At 53.6% G+C, this 22,147-nt stretch overlaps 9 protein-coding genes across 9 annotated transcripts; 3 read left to right on the top strand and 6 right to left on the bottom strand.

The window, feature by feature from the left end:
* Nucleotides 1-1,656: 1,656 nt before the first annotated feature.
* On the top strand, nt 1,657-3,269 carry B0H65DRAFT_467583 (uncharacterized protein). Its single transcript, XM_062826914.1, has 2 exons — nt 1,657-2,247; nt 2,313-3,269. Exons 1-2 carry the CDS (start codon nt 1,903-1,905, stop codon nt 2,826-2,828), a joined length of 861 nt encoding a protein of 286 aa, XP_062682367.1. The 5' UTR covers nt 1,657-1,902; the 3' UTR covers nt 2,829-3,269.
* Nucleotides 3,270-3,285: 16 nt separating this feature from the next.
* Nucleotides 3,286-4,774, bottom strand: B0H65DRAFT_213221 (uncharacterized protein). Its single transcript, XM_062821960.1, has 2 exons — nt 4,100-4,774; nt 3,286-4,027 (listed from the first exon to the last, which is right to left on the bottom strand). The coding sequence occupies exons 1-2, from the start codon at nt 4,489-4,491 to the stop codon at nt 3,475-3,477; spliced, it is 945 nt and encodes a 314-aa protein (XP_062682366.1). The 5' UTR covers nt 4,492-4,774; the 3' UTR covers nt 3,286-3,474.
* A 1,737-nt stretch (nt 4,775-6,511) lies between these two features.
* Nucleotides 6,512-7,213, bottom strand: B0H65DRAFT_509360 (CENP-S associating centromere protein X-domain-containing protein; the record flags this gene model as incomplete). The annotated part of the gene is made up of 2 exons (XM_062828307.1): nt 6,512-7,089; nt 7,150-7,213. The coding sequence occupies 2 exons, from the start codon at nt 7,211-7,213 to the stop codon at nt 6,512-6,514; spliced, it is 642 nt and encodes a 213-aa protein (XP_062682365.1).
* Nucleotides 7,214-7,556: 343 nt separating this feature from the next.
* B0H65DRAFT_467572 (mitochondrial carrier domain-containing protein) lies at nt 7,557-9,539 on the bottom strand. The gene is made up of 3 exons (XM_062826913.1): nt 9,314-9,539; nt 8,893-8,991; nt 7,557-8,698 (listed from the first exon to the last, which is right to left on the bottom strand). Exons 1-3 carry the CDS (start codon nt 9,344-9,346, stop codon nt 7,889-7,891), a joined length of 942 nt encoding a protein of 313 aa, XP_062682364.1. The 5' UTR covers nt 9,347-9,539; the 3' UTR covers nt 7,557-7,888.
* Nucleotides 9,540-12,105: 2,566 nt separating this feature from the next.
* Nucleotides 12,106-13,383, bottom strand: B0H65DRAFT_467568 (putative ribosomal protein S25.e.c7). The gene is made up of 3 exons (XM_062826912.1): nt 13,064-13,383; nt 12,700-12,909; nt 12,106-12,609 (listed from the first exon to the last, which is right to left on the bottom strand). Exons 1-3 carry the CDS (start codon nt 13,119-13,121, stop codon nt 12,584-12,586), a joined length of 294 nt encoding a protein of 97 aa, XP_062682363.1. The 5' UTR covers nt 13,122-13,383; the 3' UTR covers nt 12,106-12,583.
* B0H65DRAFT_213007 (putative 40S ribosomal protein S5) lies at nt 13,318-14,966 on the top strand. Its single transcript, XM_062821957.1, has 4 exons — nt 13,318-13,704; nt 13,769-13,814; nt 14,086-14,269; nt 14,336-14,966. The coding sequence occupies exons 1-4, from the start codon at nt 13,611-13,613 to the stop codon at nt 14,651-14,653; spliced, it is 642 nt and encodes a 213-aa protein (XP_062682362.1). The 5' UTR covers nt 13,318-13,610; the 3' UTR covers nt 14,654-14,966.
* A 1-nt stretch (nt 14,967) lies between these two features.
* B0H65DRAFT_213144 (acyl-CoA N-acyltransferase) lies at nt 14,968-16,500 on the bottom strand. Its single transcript, XM_062821959.1, has one exon. It carries the CDS (start codon nt 16,267-16,269, stop codon nt 15,433-15,435), a length of 837 nt encoding a protein of 278 aa, XP_062682361.1. The 5' UTR covers nt 16,270-16,500; the 3' UTR covers nt 14,968-15,432.
* Nucleotides 16,501-17,348: 848 nt separating this feature from the next.
* B0H65DRAFT_575074 (uncharacterized protein) lies at nt 17,349-18,780 on the top strand (the record flags this gene model as incomplete). Its single annotated transcript, XM_062830608.1, has 2 exons — nt 17,349-17,410; nt 17,542-18,780. The coding sequence occupies 2 exons, from the start codon at nt 17,349-17,351 to the stop codon at nt 18,308-18,310; spliced, it is 831 nt and encodes a 276-aa protein (XP_062682360.1). The 3' UTR covers nt 18,311-18,780.
* B0H65DRAFT_212984 (uncharacterized protein) lies at nt 18,341-22,054 on the bottom strand. Its single transcript, XM_062821956.1, has 2 exons — nt 19,267-22,054; nt 18,341-19,187 (listed from the first exon to the last, which is right to left on the bottom strand). Exons 1-2 carry the CDS (start codon nt 21,914-21,916, stop codon nt 18,571-18,573), a joined length of 3,267 nt encoding a protein of 1,088 aa, XP_062682359.1. The 5' UTR covers nt 21,917-22,054; the 3' UTR covers nt 18,341-18,570.
* Nucleotides 22,055-22,147: the final 93 nt, after the last annotated feature.

The raw sequence follows: 22,147 nt of genomic DNA, 5'->3' as shown, positions 1-22,147 counted from the left end.
CCGCAATTCGTGCCAGCTCCTCGCTCTTAGCTAGCGCCTTGAATGCGTCCCTTTCCATCTCCAAAGTATTGATGTGTTCCAGCGCTTTGTTGAGTTGTTCTTGGAGTCCGGCCAAAACATTTCTCGCTTCGATGGCTTCCTGTTCGCGCGCCTGTGTTCGGCCCTTTTGTTGCTCAAGCTCTTCTTCGGCAGCCTTTTGCGCGGCTCGGCTGGTGTACAGTTCCGCTTCGGCGGTTTTCAAAGCGGTGCGCGTGGATTTGAGCTGTTTTTGCAATTCGACCATGTCGGACTGCGCTTTAAAGGTCTCCTTGCGCGCTTTACGGATCTCTTTCTCCCAGATGGCTTGCGTGTGGGCGAGGGATTCTTTGGCGCGACCGTAGTCCTCCTGGGCGTTGAGAAGCAATTAGTTCCTGCTAAAGAGGTATGGTGGGCGAGGGGGGCAGACTTACCACAACAACTTCCAGTCTGTGGGAAACCTTCTTCTCCCTCTCCTTCCCCTCCTCAACCTGCTGCCTCAGCACCTTCACCTCCTCACGCAGTCGTCGCACTTCAGCCTCTGCTTCCTCGCGCCCGAGCACGGCGCGCTGGAGAGCGGCATCTGTTGTTTTGCGCTCCTGGTGTTTGGCATGGAGAGCCATCGAGTTGAATTGGCTGACCTTTTCGGCCACCGAGTTGTCGTGACCGCCTTTGGGTGAGAATAAGGAGGGACCTTCGCGCTGCTGATTGTGCGAGATGGGTTGTAGGGGATCGGGAGGGCTGATGGTGAGGAGGTTGACGCTGTGGTCGTCGCCGCCTCCTATGACGGGGGGCTTGGTCGGCGAGTCGGGAAGACTCGGCGACGCTTCCATGGTTGGTGGTGTTGTGTGCAATCAATGGGATAAATGCGATGTAATGGATGCGATGGGCGACAATAGCTCGATGTCGACGATGTTGATGTTGACAATGTTGGTTGGAAAGACGCGTTCGACGGTGCGACTGTCGCGAGGGGGTATCTCGGGGTCCAGTCTCTACTGCGTCATCTGACTTTGGACCATCGAAAAGGTCAAATGCGGATCGAGGGTTGATCTTGGTTTCCGCCTTGCAGTAGTGGATGTTTGTGGAAAGAGTTTAGGTTGAGCCAGGCTTGCGTCAGGCGGCCATGGTGTCGTGCCTCGTGGAGGTGGCCGCAGTCCCGTGTCTTGCCCTTGTCGGTTCCCCAGGTTTATTTTTCGGGTCTTGGGTGGGTTTGTCAACAGCACAAGGACACAGTGCTATCGGCACATTGAGTGTTCAGTGTTTACTCCGCAAAAAGACAAAATGACTCGAGATGGACTGCACTCTGATGTAATGAAGCTGTAAACAAAAATGGCTCTCGATGAAGAGGTTGTACGACAAACAACAGATGTATCGATGAAGTAATCAATCATTCCATTCGCGCCCGCCCCTCCTTGTGCTTGTTCAGTCAGCTTTTACGACCTTGGGCAAATTGGAACTTTGCGACCGCACGGTGTATTTTACTGTCTGTTTACATGTACAGTGTCAATAGCTGCGCTTTAGCTCCAATGCGCCGTGTTGCCTGGGTGACGCGCTACCTTGACAGATGCAGTAAACACGTGGGAACCCCGCCTGCCTTGGATCTATTGGCCAGCCTTGCATTTTGCATCCTTTCTGCATCCCATTTTGCCCAATTGGCGACCGAGATGACATATCCATCGGGAAGTTGGGAACAGGGGACTTTAGCCCGGAGCTTGGAAAGGGAAACGGAAGCTTCCTTCCTTCCCACCCTTCCATTCTTTCAGCCTCGCATCCATTGGACTTGACCGGTCAAGACATCTGTTCATTAATCACCAGTTCCATTCCATTTCTGTTCTCTTGGTCTTCTGCATTGCATGTTCACATATCACTAGCCATAACATCGTCAACATGGCCGACACCGACACCGTCCGCCGGCGCAAGCCCGAACCCAAGACAGCTTCCCAAGAAACAGCCTCAGCATCAGAAGACTCCGAGGTCGAAGAGATCATCCGCCCCGGCTTCCCTCCTCACTCCGACTCCCAGAATGGCGGCAAGAAGAAGAAAGCCCCCAAACGTCAAATCGAAGACGAAGACGAATCCAACCCCTGGCTCCTCGACATCCTCCGCGTCATCTCCTTCCTCTTTCTGGCGTCTTGCGGTCTAAGCTACCTAATTTCCAATGGCGAGACCTTCTTCTGGGGCATGTCCCACCCGCCCAACTACCTCCAGTTAGAATGGTGGAAGTCCCAATTGGTACCTTCTTTATTCTTCCCTTCCCGATTCCTCATCCAGTACCAGCTAACAAGTCGGTCATGTAGCGCGGCCCTATCTACCTGACCCCCACCGAACTCGCCGCCTTTGACGGCACCGATCCTTCCAAGCCCATCTATCTCGCAATCAACCACACCATCTACGACGTCTCCGCCAATCGCCGCACCTACGGCCCGGGCGGTTCCTACAACGTCTTTGCCGGCGTTGACGCTTCGCGCGCTTACGTCACCGGCTGCTTCGCCGAAGACCGCACCCCCGACATGCGCGGTGTCGAAGAGATGTTCCTTCCTCTCGACGACCCTGCGGTGGACAACAAGTACTGGAGCCCAGAGGAACTGAAGGACTTGAAGAGGAAGGAAATGGAGGAGGCCCTGAAGAAGGTCAACGACGGCCTCAAGCACTGGGTGAACTTCTTCGGGAAGAGCAAGAAGTACAGGTTTGTGGGATATGTCAAGAGAGACAAGGACTGGTTGAAGAAGGAGCCGGTGCCCAAGTTGTGTGAGGCGGCGGGGAGGGGGAGGACGCCTAGGTCACCGCCGGAGGATGGAAAGAAGGAGCACTAGGAGATGACTCCTGAGGAGAAGAGGGGGAGAATCTGGTGGAAGAAACGATGTGTGATCGAGAAGGAAAGGAGTGGTGGAATACGGAGAGGAGGAGAAGAATGAGAGGGGAGGGCACGCTGTTGCCGCTGCCTGGGTGGCAGAGGATGGTTATTTTCCCGATACAGTGGTTCGAGACATGGACTGGGACTGGGACTGGTACTAGTGGTTATGGATTCGTCGGACCATTGTTTGTTTATTGGCTTGGTGAGTACGAAGAACATCAACGTCTCTTTTTGGTAATGATATGGAAAACAGAACAAAATTGGTTACCTACCCAAGGAACTCCGCGGCAGTGTTGATTATTTCTCTTGACAACAGCAGGTTTATCAGGTAGGGATCACAGTACAGTTTGGACGGTTTGAACATCGAGCAGCATTAAATACCAGAGATCATGACACTCAATTTGATGCAATATCTAACCAACCAAGCCATATGCTCGCAGCAACCTAGTCTAGTGCCCGGCTCTAAACCAAAAAACAACGTCGCTGACAACAGAAACAGGAGCCAGCACGCCGACAACGAAGAAAACGCCCTTCTTTAACATCGTACACTCCAACTCCGGTATGAATCTACCACTCAGCTTCTCCTTTCCCTCCACTTTCGTGAATCAGAGGAACAAGAAAGCAACAGCACCACCAGCCACAAGCGCGAACATGCTCGTAGCTCCAGCAGCAGAGAGCATACCCGCACCAGCAGTCACCGGCACAGCAGTCGAAGAACCGCTGGGGATAGTCGAGTTGGACGGGGTGGTGGTGGTGCCGTTGGTAGAACCAGAACCAGAACCGGAACCAGAGCCAGAGCCGGAACTAGAACCGGAACCAGAACCGGAACCAGAGCCAGAGCCAGAACCGGAACCAGAACCGGAACCAGAATCGGAACCGGAACCAGAACCGGAACCAGAGCCAGAACCGGAACCAGAGCCAGAACCGGAACCAGAGCCGGAACCGGAACCAGAGCCAGAGCCGGAACCAGAGCCAGAGCCAGTGCCCGAGCCCGAGCCGGAGTCACTGCCGGAACCGGAACCAGAACCGGAACCGGAACCAGAGCCTGAGCCAGAGCCTGAGCCAGAACCGCTGCCAGTACCGGCGGGGACGGCGGTGGTAGCCTTCTTCGCGATGGCCTTGTAGTTCTCCAGTGACTTGGTACCGTTGGCGGATGTGCTGGTTTCCCTGTTAGTCCCTTTCATATCCACAAACAAACATGGCAAGTCGGCATCCAGGGAGTTTACTCACTTCTCATTAACAACCATCACCATGCCCGCCTGACAATGCTTCCCCTGGGCACAATACAGCCACATCGGGTTCTTGTTCTTCACAATCACCGTGTACACCGGCACACTAGAGTTCTTCTTATCTGCTGCGGCAGGCATGAACCCCGAGTGTATCCCCGTGACATTGCTATGCGAAGCAATAGGTTGGCAGGGAGCGTCGAAGGTCGATTGCGTGACGGTGTGGTTGCCGGCCACGAATTGGAACTGGATTGCTTCGCCGGGCTGGGCGGAGATCTTGTTGGGGGAGTAGACGAGAGTGCCGTTGTAGCCAACGGAGACGACGTGGGTTTTTTGGGCGGTGACGGTTGTCGAGAGGGTGGCGAGCCCGGCGAGGAGGAGGTTGGGGAAATGCATTTTTGTTGTGTTGAGTGTGTGTTTTGAAGATCTGGTAAATGGGAAAAAAAGACCGTCGTCCGTCTAGCGGTTTGTCGTCGTCGGGTTAAGTGAGAGGGAGTGTGGTGGTAAGATGTGAAAGCGACTAGCGCTGTATTATTGTCGAAAACCAAATAGTGAGCAGGACTAGCCTAGCTGTTTCGGAAGGTAAACGCCGGTCGACGGCGGAGAAAGAAAGGAAAACGAAAAGAAAAAAACGACCCGGGTTGTGGGTTGTGATGGTGGATGGTGAAGAGGATGACGAAAAGAGAAGTCCAGGAAACAGATGGGGAGAGTATCGTGGGGATATAAGTCAACCGCCCAGGCCCAAGGAGATTTCAAGGATCGCTCGGACGTCAACTGGACCTAGAGATGCCCTGTCATGGTTAGCAAAATGTCAGGTTTCATCGATCGACAAAAGGAGTTGAAGTTCTGGGGTAGGGGAACCGTAGGCTCCGCAGTAGCCAAACATCACGGTGTTTGGAGTTTCCGGAGCAGGGACTGGGCATATCAGCTGGGGGTACACTTACAACAAAAAGACACCAACTTTGTGCTATAGCAAAAAGAGTATTGCTCTTTGAAAAGCTAGTTTGTCCTCCTCGGAAGTTCGTTTCCTTATCTTTCAATCCAAGCACCTCGGTATAGTCCCAGAAGTCGAAACGAAAACGATGGCTGTAGCGAATTTGAGATAGGTTGGATTTCTACCCAACCTTGTAAAGCGTGTACGGTGGTAAAGCTCGTACCGGCATCTGTAGAGAAGAGAATGATAGGCGAATTGGGTCTTGTAAAGAATGCGTCTGAATGCCTCCATGATAACGAAGGGAAGTGGAATATTGGTGAGGGAATGAAAGGAAAGTGTCACTCTGTCTGCTTTGCGAAGATCCTATTGCTGGATTGGGTTCAGTTGAAGTTTGCGATCTTGATATCTCTGTGACACTTTGCCACCTAGCCACCCGTATGAGCCACTCCATCAAGCCAAAGCCCATTATATCTTCGCCTTCGCGATACCGAAAATCTGAAAGCCAAGTAAAGAGAAAGAGAAAAGCCGAATTAAGGTTCGGATCCCTGCTACTAAGCGCCAGGGGCCGTTTGTGGCCAGGGGTCAGAGCACAGCCGGGAGCCGACCATCACCAAAGGGATCTGCGACGCATCTGATACACGGATCCGGTTTCAGTAACCACGACTCAGTTAGAACTTTCCAGATCTTCCCTTGCTGAATCTCATCGTTCCGAGAGGCGATGTCGGAGATGTCAAAGTGCCAGATTGGGTGTTGGGACGAATTCCATTAGTCGTGATATCGCGAGCTATGACGGGGCCTGAGCTTTGGGGGTCTCGGTGATTAGACGGTCTAGACCTTTCTCCCTTCATAACACAGTGAAGGCTGGGAAGCTGATATGGATGGAAAAGACGATGGAAAACATGTGGTTTCCTACACATGTCTAGCAGGGCCTGTTCAAGTTGTTTCGAGCATTGAAAACTGGGAGCCTGCCTTGCTACATTAGCCATCTGCCATCGTCGACTGTCGAGTTACCTCTACGATGTCTGTTGAAACAAACGAACATTGTTTTGGACTCCTCTACCACACTTCCCATTTAGACTGGCGAATGACCGTTAATCTCTTCGAGCTTGAGCCGTACAGCTCACACTAGCTGCCCTCCAGTCCCTCTCTTGACCTTCCACTTGCTTGTGCCACTGTCTATCGTCAACCGGCGTTGTATGGCAAAGAGTCCTCGCAAGGCACAACGGGTGCCCTATAACCTCCATTTGACAGGCGTAAATAGCTTGATAAGTGAGCAGGTAGAGCTCCGCCGGATGCCTGTACGATGATGCTACTCTAGGTCAAGCTGAGATGGCCAAGTGCCGACTGAATAGAAGGCATAAAGTCGAATCCAGACCTCAGAGAGATGCTTAGCCAACTCCAATCCTCGAGGCGCATCTGCAGCCTCCCACTCCAGCAGCCTTCCACTTCAGCAGCACCCTCCCTTTGTCTCCCTTCAACATATCAAAGATCCAACAACAACTGAGGCGCAATCTTCTCCAAGTCTTCCACCTCCAAGAACCCTCCTCCCCCAGAAGTCGTCCCATTCCCTCCCTCCCTCTCCACTACACTCCTCGCAATCGCCTCCCTCACAAAGATATCCACATACCGCGCCACCGCCTCGTTCGCGTCTTTCGTTATCTTCGTCTTGTCGCTCTCGAAGAACTCGTACAATAACCTCGTGAGCAGCTCCGAGGGGACCGTGGGCCGTTCCTCTTCGTCCGAGTCCTCTGCTTCGTCTTGTTGCTCTTCCACGTCTGAATCTTGCTGTGGTTGATACCGATCTGAGTCGTCAGCGTCCGAGTCTTGGTTGTTGCGCTGCATCTGTCGTCGTCGGAACCGATTCGTGTCCACGTCTGGTTGTTCTTCTTCGTCGTCGGAGCCAAGCATGGTAACGTCATTGTTGATTCGGCTGTGATCGAACATCTCGAGGTCTTCATCATCTTGGTCGGAGGCGAGCTCGATCGTGTCTGTTGTTTCGCGGCGTCGCTTCGAGGAGGAGGGGTCTGCTGAGGTAGAGCCACGTTTGGCGCCGGTGGGAGCTGTGAAGGCCATGTTAGCTTTCGGTTGGATTTTCGAAGCGAATTTGAACCAAATGCGACTGCGAGAAATGGAAGGCTTACCGCGACGGCTGCTGGAGGCCGCGGAGGTAGATTTAGGAGGCATTGTGACTGATCTGTCGCTGATACCTGAAGGCGGGTAGAGCAGAAGGGAAAGGCGCCAAGTTCAGGAATTGGGTACGGCGTAAGTCGTTATAAGGGCAGTCGTAGAAGCTGAGCGCGCAAAGCTGTCGCAAGTCAAGAGGTGCGTTCGGAAGATGTGTGGTGGTGGAAGTTCAATCGCTGGAAGACGCGACGCGACAAAGATGCCCCAAATCGTAGTTACGTAACTGGTCGGTCAGAGCCAGAGAACCCAGACCAAAATCTACATGTTCAGATGTTCAGATGTTCGCATGCATTTCACGTATTCGAAGGCAACTAATGCACAATCACTTGTTTGATAAACGCAGTTCGGAAAGGAAACCCATGAATTCGCCAAACTATCGTCAAAGGGGATCTATGAGACGCATGCAAAGGAAACGGCGGAAAGATGATGTTGCCAGAGGCAAAGGGGAATACACATGGGGGAACAGCTAAGGATCTTGTATTACAGCGGGGAATTGGTATATAGCCCGCGAAACCTCCTCCTCAACCGGACAATGGCTCAACGCTTGAGTCCATCATCACAACCTTTTCGAAACCCTCCGTCAGAGATAGATCCCGAAGAGAAACGGTCTGATCTCCATCCCAAAAAGGGTCATCTCCTCAACTTCAAAGTTTAATACATTTGAGGTTGGGAAATTTAACCGGAACCACCCTTGAAGGCCTTGCCGAAGAGGAGGACCTGGAGCTGATCGTAGATGGAGAGGACACCAGCACCGGCGACACCACGGAGAATGTTGGCACCAGCACCCTTGAAGAGAGACTTGACACCCTCCTTGGCAATGATCTGGGAAGCGGCATCGAAGGAAGACTTGTACTTGACGGCCTCACCGGAGGTCATCATCATGCGACGACGGATGGTGTCAAGAGGGTAAGAGGCGATACCAGCGGCGGTGGTGACGCACCAGCCGAGAGCGAAAGAGGCAAGGAAGTTGTTCTTGAGGTCACCGACGAGGAGGACGGGCTTGATGGAGTCGTAGAGACCGAAGTAGAGACCACGGTAGACGACGATACCAGCGACGGAGGGACCGAAACCACGGTAGAGACCGGCAATACCATCGGAAGCGATGGTCTTGCGGTAGACATCGACGAGACCGTTGAACTGACGCTCACCACCCTTCTTGGCGGACTTGGCATCGTTGGCGAGACGGGTACGGGCGTAGTCGAGGGAGTAGACGAAGAGGAGGGAAGTGGCACCAGCGGCACCACCGGAGGCAAGGTTACCAGCCATCCACTTCCAGTAGCCGTCCTTGTCCTTCTTGAAGCCGAACATCTGCTTGAACTTGTCACGGAAAGCGAAGTTCAGGGCCTGGGTAGGGAAGTAACGGATGACGTTGGCGGTGTTGCCACGCCACAAGGCCATCATACCCTCATCGGCGGTGGTGCGCTTGAAGCAGTCGATGATGCCGTTGTAGCGGCGGTCGAGACGGCCGGCGCGGATCATCTCATCCTAGGGGGTTGTTAGTATACCTTATCGTAGATGTGGAAGAGGTATTCGTTCTCGCATCGCTGACGGTGGAGGGGTGGCACGTGACAGCCCAGATAAACTTGGGGAGACTGCTACCGCACGCGCGGATCACAGCGCCCAAGGATATTCGCCTCTCCAGTCGGTAATGAGAGAATGAGGTAATTATCGGAACGTACCTGGTTCTGGACGAGGAGCTTGATACGCTCAATGGGAGCGGCAGCAGTCTTCGAGACGGCGGCAGAGACACCACCCATCAAGAAGTCCGCCACGAAGGGCTGTAGAAGGGGAAAATGTTAGCATGTTGTCATGTCGCGATAAGCAAACAGATGTCAGGTCGTGTCCCCGCATTCCCTGGTGGTAGTCGAGATGCAAACGCAATGACCTAGCTGCGATAGATCAAGCGCAGGAACAATCACCATCATTGTCGACCGACTGATTGATGGTTGTTGTTGATTGCTATCGCGCGATGATCTGCGAAGGCTGGCTGAGGTCGCGGTGGAGGATTGCTTCGACTGCCCGACCAGGGAAATGACGACAACAACGACGACGACGACGACATCATCGACGTGCTGGGCGATAGAGCGGGAGAATACATACCGGCATGCCCAAAACCTTCTGTTGCTCCGCCATTGTGATATTCCTTTCCTTGCTGTAAAAAGAGAGGAGTGGAGATGGAGAGAAAAGACCAAGCTCTGCTACGAGGGAAGAGGAAGAAAGTCGCGAGAATATATTCTGCGGCCGACTGGGGGTCTGGGGCTCCAAGGGGGGGCCGACGAAAAATTTCGCAGCGGAGACAAGGAAGCAGGCCCAGTTTTTACTTTTGTGTGGGCGCCAGCCGCTACTAGCCCACCGAATCTTCCCGGTCCCCTGGCTGGGCTGCTCAAGCACCGTGCACGGACCATTCTCTTGCACCTTGACCAGATTGGGCAACCTTGCAGCTGCTGGCAGCCCTTGACAGCTCATGCCACTCTTGCCTGTCCCGCGGTGACAGTCAGGCTTCCTGCACTGCCGGTAAAGCCCGAAAGGCTCCAGTCAATCTTGTAACAAGAACCAAAGCATCGTCACCCAATTGGACGCATCAGAGCCCAATTTGTTCGTTGGCTATAATTACACGTATCAATTATCCCTCAGTAACTTCGAGGTCGTGTGTGTTTGAGGTGCCACGAAGTCCAGCAGCGAGACGCCAGCCGCCATTGTGAAACTGGTCATTTACATATAGTTGGCAGCCGACCGCCTCTTCGTTCTCACCGTTCATTGCCTTTGAACTTTTGATGCCCTCGGCTACGTCGTCTCAAACAGGAGGATGGATGGAGCTGTCGACATCGGTAAGACGGTATCTGAGAACTCGCTATCACCCACTGTCTTGGGATTCCCACGTTTCGAAAGGAGCCTTCCGACTTCAAACCCCCCTCCCCGTCCCCCCACCTCGCTCCCCAGTCTCGTCCCCCTCCAACAAACACCCTTCACGCTTTGCGTTGGCCAAGACCCGAGTCAGATTCCTTGGCAGACAACTGGAGCCGCCCTGCTACGAACCCAGAACTCCCGTCCCCACGGGCAGAGATTCGGCTGTCATGCAAACGGGACGGAAAACATCCATACTCGGTGATCTCAACTTCCGAAACTGTCACCTCCACGACATCCGAGTCTGAATATTCCAGAACTTCCCCATGGCCATGAGGGATCGCAAGGGAATCCTTCATCTCTCACGAGTTCAACTTCCCTTTTCGCTGTTGTCCCAGGTTCAGTGGAATTGCAACGTCATGCTGCAGCCCCCGGCCTTAACTTTTTCAGCACCAATTGTGCACCCCCCCTCCTGTTCACATCCAGAACCGCTGAGCCGCCCGAGTGGCATCGCTAGCAGCAACCACTAGGCCATCGCTAGCAGGCTCTAGGCGGGCATGTGGCAAACGACGACGGCAAAACGGGCGGCAACTCGGGGCAACAGCTTCGGTCAATGAGAGCCCGTCAATGGCAAAGCTCCAACAGCTCTCTGGGCCCAGGCGACACGGTCTTGACGGTGAGTCCGACATGTAGTTGAATATCACTGAATACGAGGAGTGAAGAGGAAGACGGTGGCGGCAACATGGCCTATCTGTGCCACTGGCTCCAATGCCCAATGAAGTCCACAATCCATCAAGGTGCCGGCCGGAGGGGGTCCGTTCATGCCAAGCCGACAAGGTCCGGGACGCTGGACCGGACTTGGAGATAACCTCAATCGTATCAAGCTTTCACGTGCTCTCAAGTCTCAACAGTCCATGAACAAACCAGCAGACAAACTTTACAGGATGAGATGGTTGCAAGCACATGGACAGTATCTGAGGCTCACCTTCCCGCTATACAAAAGAGAAGAATGGGTCAGCAAGTATGCTTGGGTGTAACCGGTCTGCCGCCTGGTCTGCCGTCTTTCACCATGTTCAACGGTCATGCCGTCAACCTTGGCTGCTAACGAGTGAACTCATTGGTTCGCCGTGAGGCCTTCAGAGTTCACCCAAGATGCTCAGCTTGTCACAAAGCCAACGGAAGAAGTCATGATGTTCCTGAGTCTGACTTCACACAATCCGACACGGGAGTCGACGTTTGAACAGAAAGAGCAGATGCGAGTCTAACGATAGAGGTACCTACTCTTCCGAACTGGTTGTGCCAAGCAACTGGAAAAACAGAGGCACCTCGAAAGACACGTAAATACAAAGATGAAATTACGAGCTTTCCTATGGCTGTTTTCATGTTAGAACTTGGAGCCATCGCTCATTGACCCATGTGCTTGATGCTGAGACCACAGGAGACAGTGAAATGACCCACGCTTTACCGTTTGATGCTGGATACCTATTACATCCATGCATCACGAATCCACACAGATATAATGAACATATACACGTATAGAAGACCGGAAAGAGGGGGGAAATGTTGAGTTCTGATACTGCAAATGTTGTCTGGAGGAGCAAACCGTGACGTCCTCACTCAGGATGTGGATATGGTATGTAAGGCAATGTGTTCCGGCTGGATAGAGGAAAATCTCAAGGAGGAAGGGGAAAAAATGAAATGAACAGCGGCATCGAATCAGACCCGAGTGGGAGTATGGGAACCTTGTGTGAGGAAGGATGTGACCTACTGGAGCTGACCCTGCATGAAGTGGAAGGAGCTCCTGAAGTTGGGGCTGTTTTTCGCCGAGATGTTTTCAACTGTTCGATGGAGTCTGGCTGATAAGAGGCACTCGATAAGAAATGTCTTTAGCTTCCACTTCCATTATCGTCACCGAATACCTCAGCGGCCAAGCACCGTCATCCATTGAGATGGGACCAGTTCATCATAGGGCTGGACTAGTGGCCATGGAGAATCCCATCCAGACACCCATATATCATATCGATACACATACGTCACTGGCATCATGTGAACTCGGATGTTGCTTTGAGGCAGTAAATTAGTTTCCTATTCTACCACCTCTAGTCCTTCTGTCCTCCTCCTTGGATTGGGGTATCATAGAGAACTGCTCGTGACAAGCTATTCCCATCGGACTAGGCGCGCGCACACACACGGCTTGCACGTAAGCATCGCACTCAGGTCCAACTCTTTCCCAGGCAGATTGGAGCCGAGTCTTCCCCGTTCGTTTGTCGTGATATTGGTCGTTCCGTTCGTATCTTCCGATCGATGCAAAATCCCAGTGTGATTGTGTAAAGAATCTGAGGAGCACTTCCCGATTCCCCTCCCACTAAAATGCTACACCGTGTGCATTGTGCATGCAAAGATTGACCATTCCCACCAGAGTACATAGCCCGATCAAAAAAGTCAAACCCCTCCTTGTCGCTGACGAACCACCTTTTCAAGTCTGCCGGTCCGTCATGTCAAGAAAACCGTCGGGTGTTTGAACATTTACTCGTCAGCGCCAATGGCACGGGCTGTGAAGTCGCATGTTAGCCAGATCGTTCTCGGGGATGTGTCTGGTCGAAATCGAATGTCGTCGGTTCAACCGGGCGAGAGAGACGTACTGTAGATCTTCATCTTGCTGTGTCCAACAACCTGCTTGATCTGACCCTTCTCCTCGAGGTCCTTAAGGCAGCGGCGGGCAAGCGAGCCGTTGATCTTGAGACGGTCGACGAGGGTGGCGATGGTGACAAGGCGGTAGGACTGGACGTCCTTGTAAAGCTTGTCGGAAGTGGACTTGTCAAGGATGACGGCGTGCTGGGCCTTGTCCTTGACTGTTGGTGTGTGTCAGTGAATTTGACCAAGACTTGTTGTTGTTGTCGGGGGCGCCATCACGACAGCGACAATGACCACGACGGCGACAGTCGCGAAGCCATCATCATCTGCCGAAAAGGACGACCCCGAAAAATGGACAGAGATTCTCCTTACCCTTGCCCTTGGACCACTTCTTCTTCTGCTTCTTAGCACCAGACGCGGCGGGAGCCATTTTGAATGATGAGTTCTGGTGGTTTGGTGATGAAGGGGAGAGGGAGAGACAGTCCTGGCTTCAACGTCTTTTCCTCTGCGCAACGAAAAGGCGGGGAGATTTTTCTGGTCGGCGCGCAGGCAGTGTGGCTCGGGCGCTGGGCTGGTCTCTGCGCACGCACACACTCCAGCCAGTGACTACGGGTGCGCGCCAGGCCAAGCTTAGGTCAACTGAGCCCTAACCAATTTGCTCCCCCAATGCGGCAACCAGAGTGGCTGTGCACGGACCGCACAACTGGGGCACAACCGGGTCTTTTGGGGCTTCGTAGCGGCAGATTGGGGCTTGACCACCTGAGGCGGGGCCACCAAAAAATTCCCACGACGACCCGTCACTCTCCGCTCGCCGAACGACCACCCTTTCGACGTTATCCTGTCCGAACTCACGGCCAACTTCACCACCAATTACCACGAGGGTCCCCTTTTGCAGTCCGGCCACCGAACAGCAATCAAAATGTCTGAGGGAGAAGTTGACGTCGCGGCCGTTTCCCAGTATGAGGTCCTCCCCAAGGAGGTCCTCGCTGAGGTTGGCAGTGTGAAGCTGTTCAGTATGTTTTCTACGGTCCTCGCAAAGTGCACATGGGCGTCGTCATGCTAACTTTGCGACTTCAGACCGCTGGAGCTACGAGGATGTCGAGATCAGGGATATCTCTTTGACGTAAGCGCAACCCGTCCGATGATGCACACACACAGAAACACCAAGAACACGCCCCTTGAGATTGGCTACGACACGCGATACGACGAACATGTACGCGAGAAAGAGAAGAACAAGAAAGAGTTGGGAAATTGTGGAAATCTGCTGGGAGTCATGATCAATCGGCAATTCGCTTGGAGGACTTGGAGGGAACTTGGGAAAACATCCATCTTGGTCGCAAAGATGATACAAGGCACACACGCGAACGGAGGGCTAACGACCAACATCTACACAGCGACTACATCCAGATCCGTTCTCCCGTCTACCTCCCCCACTCCGCTGGTCGCTATGCCGTCAAGCGTTTCCGCAAGGCCAACTGCCCCATCATTGAGCGTCTCACCAACTCCCTCATGATGCACGGTCGCAACAACGGCAAGAAGCTCATGGCTGTCCGCATTGTCGCTCACGCCTTTGAGATCGTAAGACTCCCGCCGAAATAACTTGGGCAATAAGCGATAAGCCAGACACTTACACACGATATCTAGATCCACCTCATGACCGACCAGAACCCCATCCAGATCGCCGTCGACGCCATCGTCAACTGCGGTCCCCGCGAAGACTCCACCCGTATCGGTTCCGCCGGTACTGTCCGTCGCCAGGCCGTCGATGTCTCTCCCCTTCGCCGTGTCAACCAGGCCATCGCCCTCCTCACCACCGGTGCTCGCGAGGCTTCTTTCCGCAACGTCAAGTCCATTGCCGAGTGCCTTGCTGAGGAGCTGATCAACGCCGCCAAGGGCTCCTCCAACTCCTACGCCATCAAGAAGAAGGATGAGCTCGAGCGTGTTGCCAAGTCCAACCGTTAAAATGGTTATGGCTGGCTGCAGGTGTATGGGGGAAACTTGTTGGGTGCTTGGGGTTGTTGGACGGATTCTATTCGGCATGTTTTGCTCGGCTGCTCCTACGGCTGCATTTGTTGCGCGTTAAAAGGGAACTGGGTCTGGGAGGATACGGTTCTTCTACGGCAATTAGGTCAAAACAGGCAGGCACTCAATAAGGGCTCTCAGACATTGAATGAGAGGAAAACGTGGATTTGCGGACAAGATCTTAGGTGCATATACCTCGAGGCGCCGGTGATTCGGTGAAATTATGATTCCCCTTTTCTTTCCATCAATGACGTATGTTTGGCCATGAGTGACTGAACGACCGAACACCGATTTCGACCCCTTCCTTTTTACTTTCAAAGACTTGACGTCCCTATCCTCTTTTTGTATGATGAAACATATCACAAGCGCTAACCGCAAAGAAACATTGTCGCAGAATCTACCCGGCTCCAACAACATGTCTAAGTCATCTGCCACTTCTGGCTCCCCTCGACGAGACCGCCACGAATTCTAGCTGCTCATAGTTCCCCTTGTGTCAGTTTTAGGAGGGCTGTTGTTTTGCCATGAAGTGATACAACGACTAAAGGCTTTCTCTAGCCCTTTTGACCCATCTTCCCATCACCTTTTTTTATGGTATCAATGTCACAAACACCCGCTAATAGGAAGGAAATATTGTCACAAAATCCACTACCAACACCAACACCTTCATTCTATATCCCCCCATGTCCCTCCACCCTCTGCCCAGACTCCGACAGATACACCTACGCCCTCACATCCACCCTACAAAACATGCCAACATGCTCAATCCCCTCCTCCCACCACCTTCCCATCTCCTCATCCACCACAAACCCAGCCCTCTTCCAAGCACCGATGGCGCTGACCTGGGCATGAACGCAAAACAGACCCCGCCACTTAGGCATCATCCTCGCGTCCCTTTCCGGATCGATTCCCAGCGCTTCGAACCCCCTCTCCTTCACTGACGGGCTGAAATACCTCGGATGTTGTCTCATCCACTCCAACCCGCGCCTGATCAACTGGCCTGCGATGCCACGACCGCGAAACTCCTTCAAGACCGCCAGTCTGCCCAGTTTCATGTAGACCTCCTCTCCGTCGTGCAGGCTTGTCTTGCGATCCTTCCCACCCTGTTCCACCCTCTCCAACGCCTTCTTAGTCTCCGAGTCCAGCTCCTCCAAGTTCACCAACTCATCAGCCAGATACCGTCCGCCCTTAACCGGGTGTGGAGCATGAGGAAACGGCACTATCCTGACCGTGCCAATCGGCACCGACCTTGTCTCTGACTTCCTCGGCCTCATGACCCTCCCACTGTCAGCGTCCCTCTCCTCCTGCTGGACGACTTGGTTGATAGAGGCGTAGATGACGAAGTGAACGGAGCGAGGATCGTTGGCGTCAAATTCGTTTTCGGTGGGGATCTGTTGCTCGTTGATGAAGACGGACTCGCGGATGGACATGGCGTCTAGGAAGGTTTTGGGGACGGTGCTGGTTGTGGAGGGGCTTTGCTGGGAAGGGGGGAGGGAGCCGTCCCAGGGGGAGAGGGCGATGCCGGGAGGCTCGAGGGTGGCGATGAAGGGGGTGCCCATTTTTGTGGTTGGGGTGTTGACAATAGATGGTGTATGGATGGCTTTCTTTGAGCGAGACCGGAGAGAGACGTTTTGAGGAGACCTTGGGTCGTGATGTTGGTCAAGGAATTTGGAACCTTGGGCTGCCAAGAAGACTCGACTTATATAAGAGAACGGGCAGACACTGAGGCCCACGGTGACTCCTCGAGCAATTTCGTGACAGAGTGAGTGACTGATGCCAAGTCCTGACTGGAGATGTGAACGCCTGGAATGTGTCGGTGGATGGATGACTGGTCTGACTGAAATGGTGGACAAACCAAATTGTGGTTTCCCGTTTGGTGAGAACCTCTTTGGCCAAGCCTTGAAATATCCAAAAACCGCAAGGGCAATGAAGAATCGCGATCTCCCGTTGGTATTCGTGGGGAATTCTGAGCTGATTTGTGAAACAACTTGCTGCAGATGAAAACCCGCCAAGAATAATAAAATAGAGTCTTGCTCCAGGAGTCTGCTCCGTGCCTGCCAATGCCGTCTGTCGATCACCGATCCGGTATCCGGTGGAAACACAGTTCCGCTAGCACCTGCCAAAATTTATATGGCCCCCACGGACGGCCCACGGTGGCCGTTGGACGGACGGGGCGGGGTCGGAAGCGGGGACCACCGGCTTTTGTCCGCATTCGATTCCGGTCGCGGATGTGATTGGTCAATTTATTATTCCCCGCTGATTGGCGGCTTCTTCTCCGCAGTCGACCTCTTCCTTTCCTCTTCTTACACAGCATACCAACATGAACAACTACTACTCCCATGACATGTGACATCTAGCTCGATGCGAGCTTGAGCGCCGATGAGCACGTGGTTTAACCGGTGACGGAGAACCAGGCAGCAGCCAGTCATGGTCTCATCATGATGGACATGTTCCAAGCGGAAAGTGTATAAAAGGAAGGCGGGGCCCGTTGTCAAGTCGACGACAACTTCCTCCTCTTCTTCATCTTTGTCTTCATCGTCTTACTCGACTGTCTCTCGCTCTTGCCCCGACTGTCCCACGCTCATCTCCCTGTAATTTCTCTTGCCAAGGGAAGTCGTCAGCAGTCATACCACACGCCATGGCCCAAGTTGACAACGAAGTCAAGGGCAAGCTCGTCCTCATCACAGGCGCTTCCGGAGGGTAAATTACACCATCCCCGTCTTACTCAGTTTCTCATCAGGCGAAATTGGAAGCATTACCACTCCAGACCAGTGTCAACGGCCAGCCTGTTGCCTAGATGACAGTGCAGTTGACTCACTCCTTTCGTTTAGCATCGGCGCCGCCATAGCCCGTCGCCTCTGGTCTCTCGGAGCCCACCTCGCCATCACCTATTCTTCTTCACCCGAGAAGCTCAATGCCCTGGAGGGACAACTTTACGCAGCCTTCTCCAACGGCCAAACCGCCCACGACTCAGCCCTTTCCCTTGGACGTGCGTCCGCCAACCCCAACCCCCTTCCGATGTCGACACACAGATGCGACCTGTCCTCGCCAACAGACATCCAACTCCTCTTCGCCCAGCTCCAGGACCTGCACGGCCAACCCGGCCCCGACATTCTCATCAGCAACGCCGGCTACGGCAAACGCATCCCCAGCATTCTGGACATCTCCCTCGACGAATTCGACAAGATGCTAAGCATCAACCTCCGCTCGTCCTTCCTCCTCTGCAAACTGGCCCTCCCGCATATGATCCAGCGCAACTGGGGCCGCATCATCTTCGTCTCTTCCATTGCCGCTCAAGGTGGTGGCATCAACGGGTGTCATTACGCTGCTTCCAAGGCTGGGTTGCAAGGGTTGATGAAGAACCTGGCGAGGAAGCATGCGGGGCAGGGCATCACGGTTAATGATGTCGCGCCGGCCATGATTGGGGAGACGGGCATGATTCCGGATGCAAAGTTTGTGGAGGGGACGCCGGGAGATGTGAAGAATATCCCCGTTGGAAGGCTGGGGACGACGGAGGAGGTGGGGAATGTGGTGGAGATGTTGGTGAAGACGGGGTACATGACGGGGCAGAGTGTGTTGTTGAGTGGGGGGTTGATGTAGGTAGGTGGGGGTAAGTATTTGTTTTGGTTGTGATGTTGGGGTTGGTGTTTTAGTGTTTTGGGGGTTTCGGCGGCTCAATGATGTTATGATGAATGGTAATGAGAGCATGATGTCTTCATTCCTCTTTATGCTTCTGTTTATTTTTCGGTCAGTGCCGTCAGTGCAAACGAACTTGAATTCAGTTTATCTCCTGTTCTTCTCTTCCCCTCTTCCCCTCTTCCCCTCTTTCTACTCCCATCACACCCATCCCGTCATCAGCCCTACGACCGCCTAGGATAAACCTCCCCAGCAACAATCGCCTTCACCTTTGCTCCCTTCCTATCCCCCATGTTCCTCCCATCCATATCCCCCACTCTATAAACCTTCGGACTCACACACAAGTCAACCTCCACCTCCACCCCCCTTCTCCCACCAAAAGAATCGCCGTCTTCGCAATCCACCCACCCTGACTCCGTGCCAATCTTCACTTGCTCTCCCCTCTTCGGCACCTCCAACCCCAGCTGCGCCCGTTGGGCCCCGAATTGGAGGGCTAATTCTCCGGCTTGGCGGGCCAGCTCGGATACTTTGGATTGGATCTCAGGTGACAAGGTTTCTGAGCAAATGGAAGAGAGGAGGGCGACGATTTGGGATTGGACTTGGTTGATATTGGCGTAGTAAGGTGTGGCAATGGGATGTTCTGGGGGGCCCGGGGTGCTGCTGGGGCTGGGCGCTTGTTGTTGGCCTTTTCGAGAGTTGGACTTGTTGCCGGACATGGAGGACGAAGGGGGGGCAACGGCCATGAGGATGGATTGGAAGGTGGCGGATCGCCATTTGTTGGCTTCACGGGAGTGGAAGAAGGGGGTTAGAAGGTCGGTGTCTGTTGTTGTTGATCGGGATGCTGGGTGAGGTGGTATTAGTTTCATTCCGTCAATATCACGAGAAGCAAGAATGGGATGGGGATGTGTGGCTAGACTTACCCGTCTTTCCATTCGACAAAGACCCGTCATCATAACCACACAACCCCCTCCACCCTTCCACCACCCCCCTCAACACCTCCCTCCCCTCTCCCCTCCCCAACGCCCCGAATCCAAACGGCTCGGAAAAGAACCCCTCGACAATTTTCTGCCAGACAACGCTCCTCAGCAGGAAACGCAGTTGATTCTTACCCTCCCTCTCCAAGAACCTCGTTGGATCTAACTTGCCCAAGTTCCTCGGTACCCCGCTGATGCCCAAGTTGATAGGCTCAGTAACCATATCAATGCACAGTTTCAACTGGCGATACTGGATCTTGAGGCTATCGTCGGTGGCCGGACGGAAATCGTCATTGTTCCCTACCAAATCGTTCTCTAAACTCTGCACCTTCTCTCGAAGGTCGACGACGTTGCGCGCGTGCTTCTTGTTCAAGCGCTGGATATCCTGCTCGTGCTTCTTCTGCTGCGCGGCAATTTGTTGGTTGTGAGTGGTCTGGAGCGCGGCGACGTTTTCGTTGAAGGCGGTTTCCATGCGGTTGAGTTCCTGCTGGTGCTGCGAGTGGAGGTTGGTGATGGTGTCTTGCAGGTCTTTTGTTGCCTGGGCTAGCTGCGTCTGGTGGGACTGGGACTGGTCGGCGAGCTGTTGATGGAGGGAGTTGACCTGGCCCTCGTAGTACACCCTTTGTTTTTGCATTTCTTGAGCATAGTATTCTTTCTGTGCGCGGACCTCGGATTCGTGGTGATCCTGCTGGGAGCGCATTTGGGAGTCATGGTCCGCTGCGGTCTGGCGCAGCTGAGCCACGTTGCTCTCGTGCTCATGTTGGATCTTCTTGATGACAGCGTCGGAATGTGCTTTTTGGTTCTCACAGCGTTTATGGAGCTCCTTGTTTTCGCGCTCGAGACGGCCGAGGTCGTTGCGGAGGGAGCTTTCTTGGGTTTCAAGCTCGGTGGCTCGCTGGCTGTACTCATTCACTTTGCTCTGCAGACCAAGAAGGTTGTCTTCAGCAACCCGCAACCGCCGAGATTTTTCTTCGAGTTGGTCCTCTACCTCCTGGCGGTGCTTCTTTTCACGCAGCCAAGTATCTTCCCAGTCCTTATTTGCTTTGGCAATCTTGCTATGGCCATCGCAGAGCTCTTCACAATAAGCAATTACCACGTCAATGGCGTCGCCTGTATGCTTTTTGCTCGGGCTTTTCCTCTCAAGGTATTTGTCCAGACGGTCTAACAGTGCTATATTCTTGGCTTTGGCGTTGATAAGCTGGTTATTGAGGTTATCTCGTTCCATTTTGAGCTCACTGATTGTATGGTCTTTGATCACTCGGTCTTTGTAGTTCGAGCCGGCGTCATCGTTTGCACTCGATATCATGTGCCCCTGAGCAGCCCGTTCGCGTTCGGCGAAAGAGGCTACCTCTGGGCTTGATGAGGTTGAAGTCGAGGTTGGAGACATGGACCGGGGGTCTTCTTTGGGGATGATCTCTCGAGATTCCCTTGGAGTCTCTTTCCGTGGGATCTCTCGGTGTTCTTCCTTCCAAGTCTCTGCTCGCCTGATAATCTCTGAAGGGGAAAGATCATCGATGTGAGAGCTCAACCTTGGCGGTGCTGTTGGAAATCCCAGCTCAGAGACATCTCTAGGAAGCTCTGAGACCTTCGTAGGTCCATATTCCGCGACTGTTACCGGACGTGGGCACGCTGAGGTATAGGCTTGGTATTCCCGCTCCCGATCCGGTTTAGGACCGCGGCTGGACGAACGGGCCCGAGTATGTGACCCCCTGGAAACACTGCTGTTCCTTCTCGGTGCATGCGGTGGCCTGTGATCCGAGGTTTTTGGAGGGTATGTCGTTGTATGGACAGTGGCAAGTGACTTGACAGCGGCCGGGCTGCTCCGTCCGGTGTATGTGTGAGTTGGAGATGGCGGACTTGCGTATGACCGGTCGGCTGAGGAAGGGAAGGCTGATGGGTCGATATTGGCGGTGTTGTAGTGGGCACTGAAGGACATCACTCCTGACTGCTGCTCATAGCGACTGTCAAGATACTCTGTTGACATGCCAAAGTCGTGCGTCGACTGCGGGATAGCCGGCAACCCTTTGTCCAACCGGTGGATAGAAATGTCATGCTTTTGGATTGGAAGTTGCGGACTTTCGGGGGCTGGTACATCTATATCGGGGATTGGCAATCTTCTGATAACGTCAGGGGGAAGTTGCCTCAACCGTTCATGGCCGATTCGATGAATGGCCTTCTTCAGTTTACGAAGATCATCCGAGTCAAGGGCGGGCAAGGCGCGAAAGAGAACTTCGGGAGGCGCCGCGGACAGAAAGTGATTCGAGAGTTCAGCAAGTACGGCTGCTGGAAGTTGGACCAGTGCCTCGGGGGTGAGCCTCGAGATGGTTTTAGAAGGCAGGCGCGCAAGGACATCGGGGTTCAATCTTGAAAGAGTCTCGCCGGGGAGGACTTGAAGTCGATCAAGCTCAAGCCTCTCAAGCTGGTCATTTGGATAGTTTCTTAGCTCTTCCGGCGTTAGCTTGGAGAGCGTCTTGACGGGCAGATGGGTGAGCGGCTCGTTGGTAGAAGTGCGTTTGGTATGGCCATCGTCATAACGGCCAGGATCTATCTTCTTTTTGACGCCCCTGATCGCCGCAGAGAAGGGGTTGGAACTCATGGTTCATAGGGTATGGAGTGTTTGAGGGAGTGTATAGGATTGCCGGAATATGTGAAGCTTGATAGTGTTGGGTTGGCTTTCGGATCGTTGACATCTTGGAGTGCATGTGTTTTCTCGTCCTGCCATTCTCTCGCCGCGTAAACAGTTGAGACGTAACACCACACCACACAGCCTTTCTGGCAAAGTGATTGAAGGCTTGCCATATCCGCAGTCTCATTCAGATCCAGGGTC

The sequence above is a fragment of the Neurospora tetraspora genome (assembly GCF_033439725.1).
Source record: "Neurospora tetraspora strain CBS 560.94 chromosome Unknown B0H65scaffold_4, whole genome shotgun sequence".
Classification (NCBI taxonomy): Eukaryota; Fungi; Ascomycota; class Sordariomycetes; order Sordariales; family Sordariaceae; genus Neurospora; species Neurospora tetraspora.
This window is presented reverse-complemented; position numbering and strand designations above follow the sequence as displayed.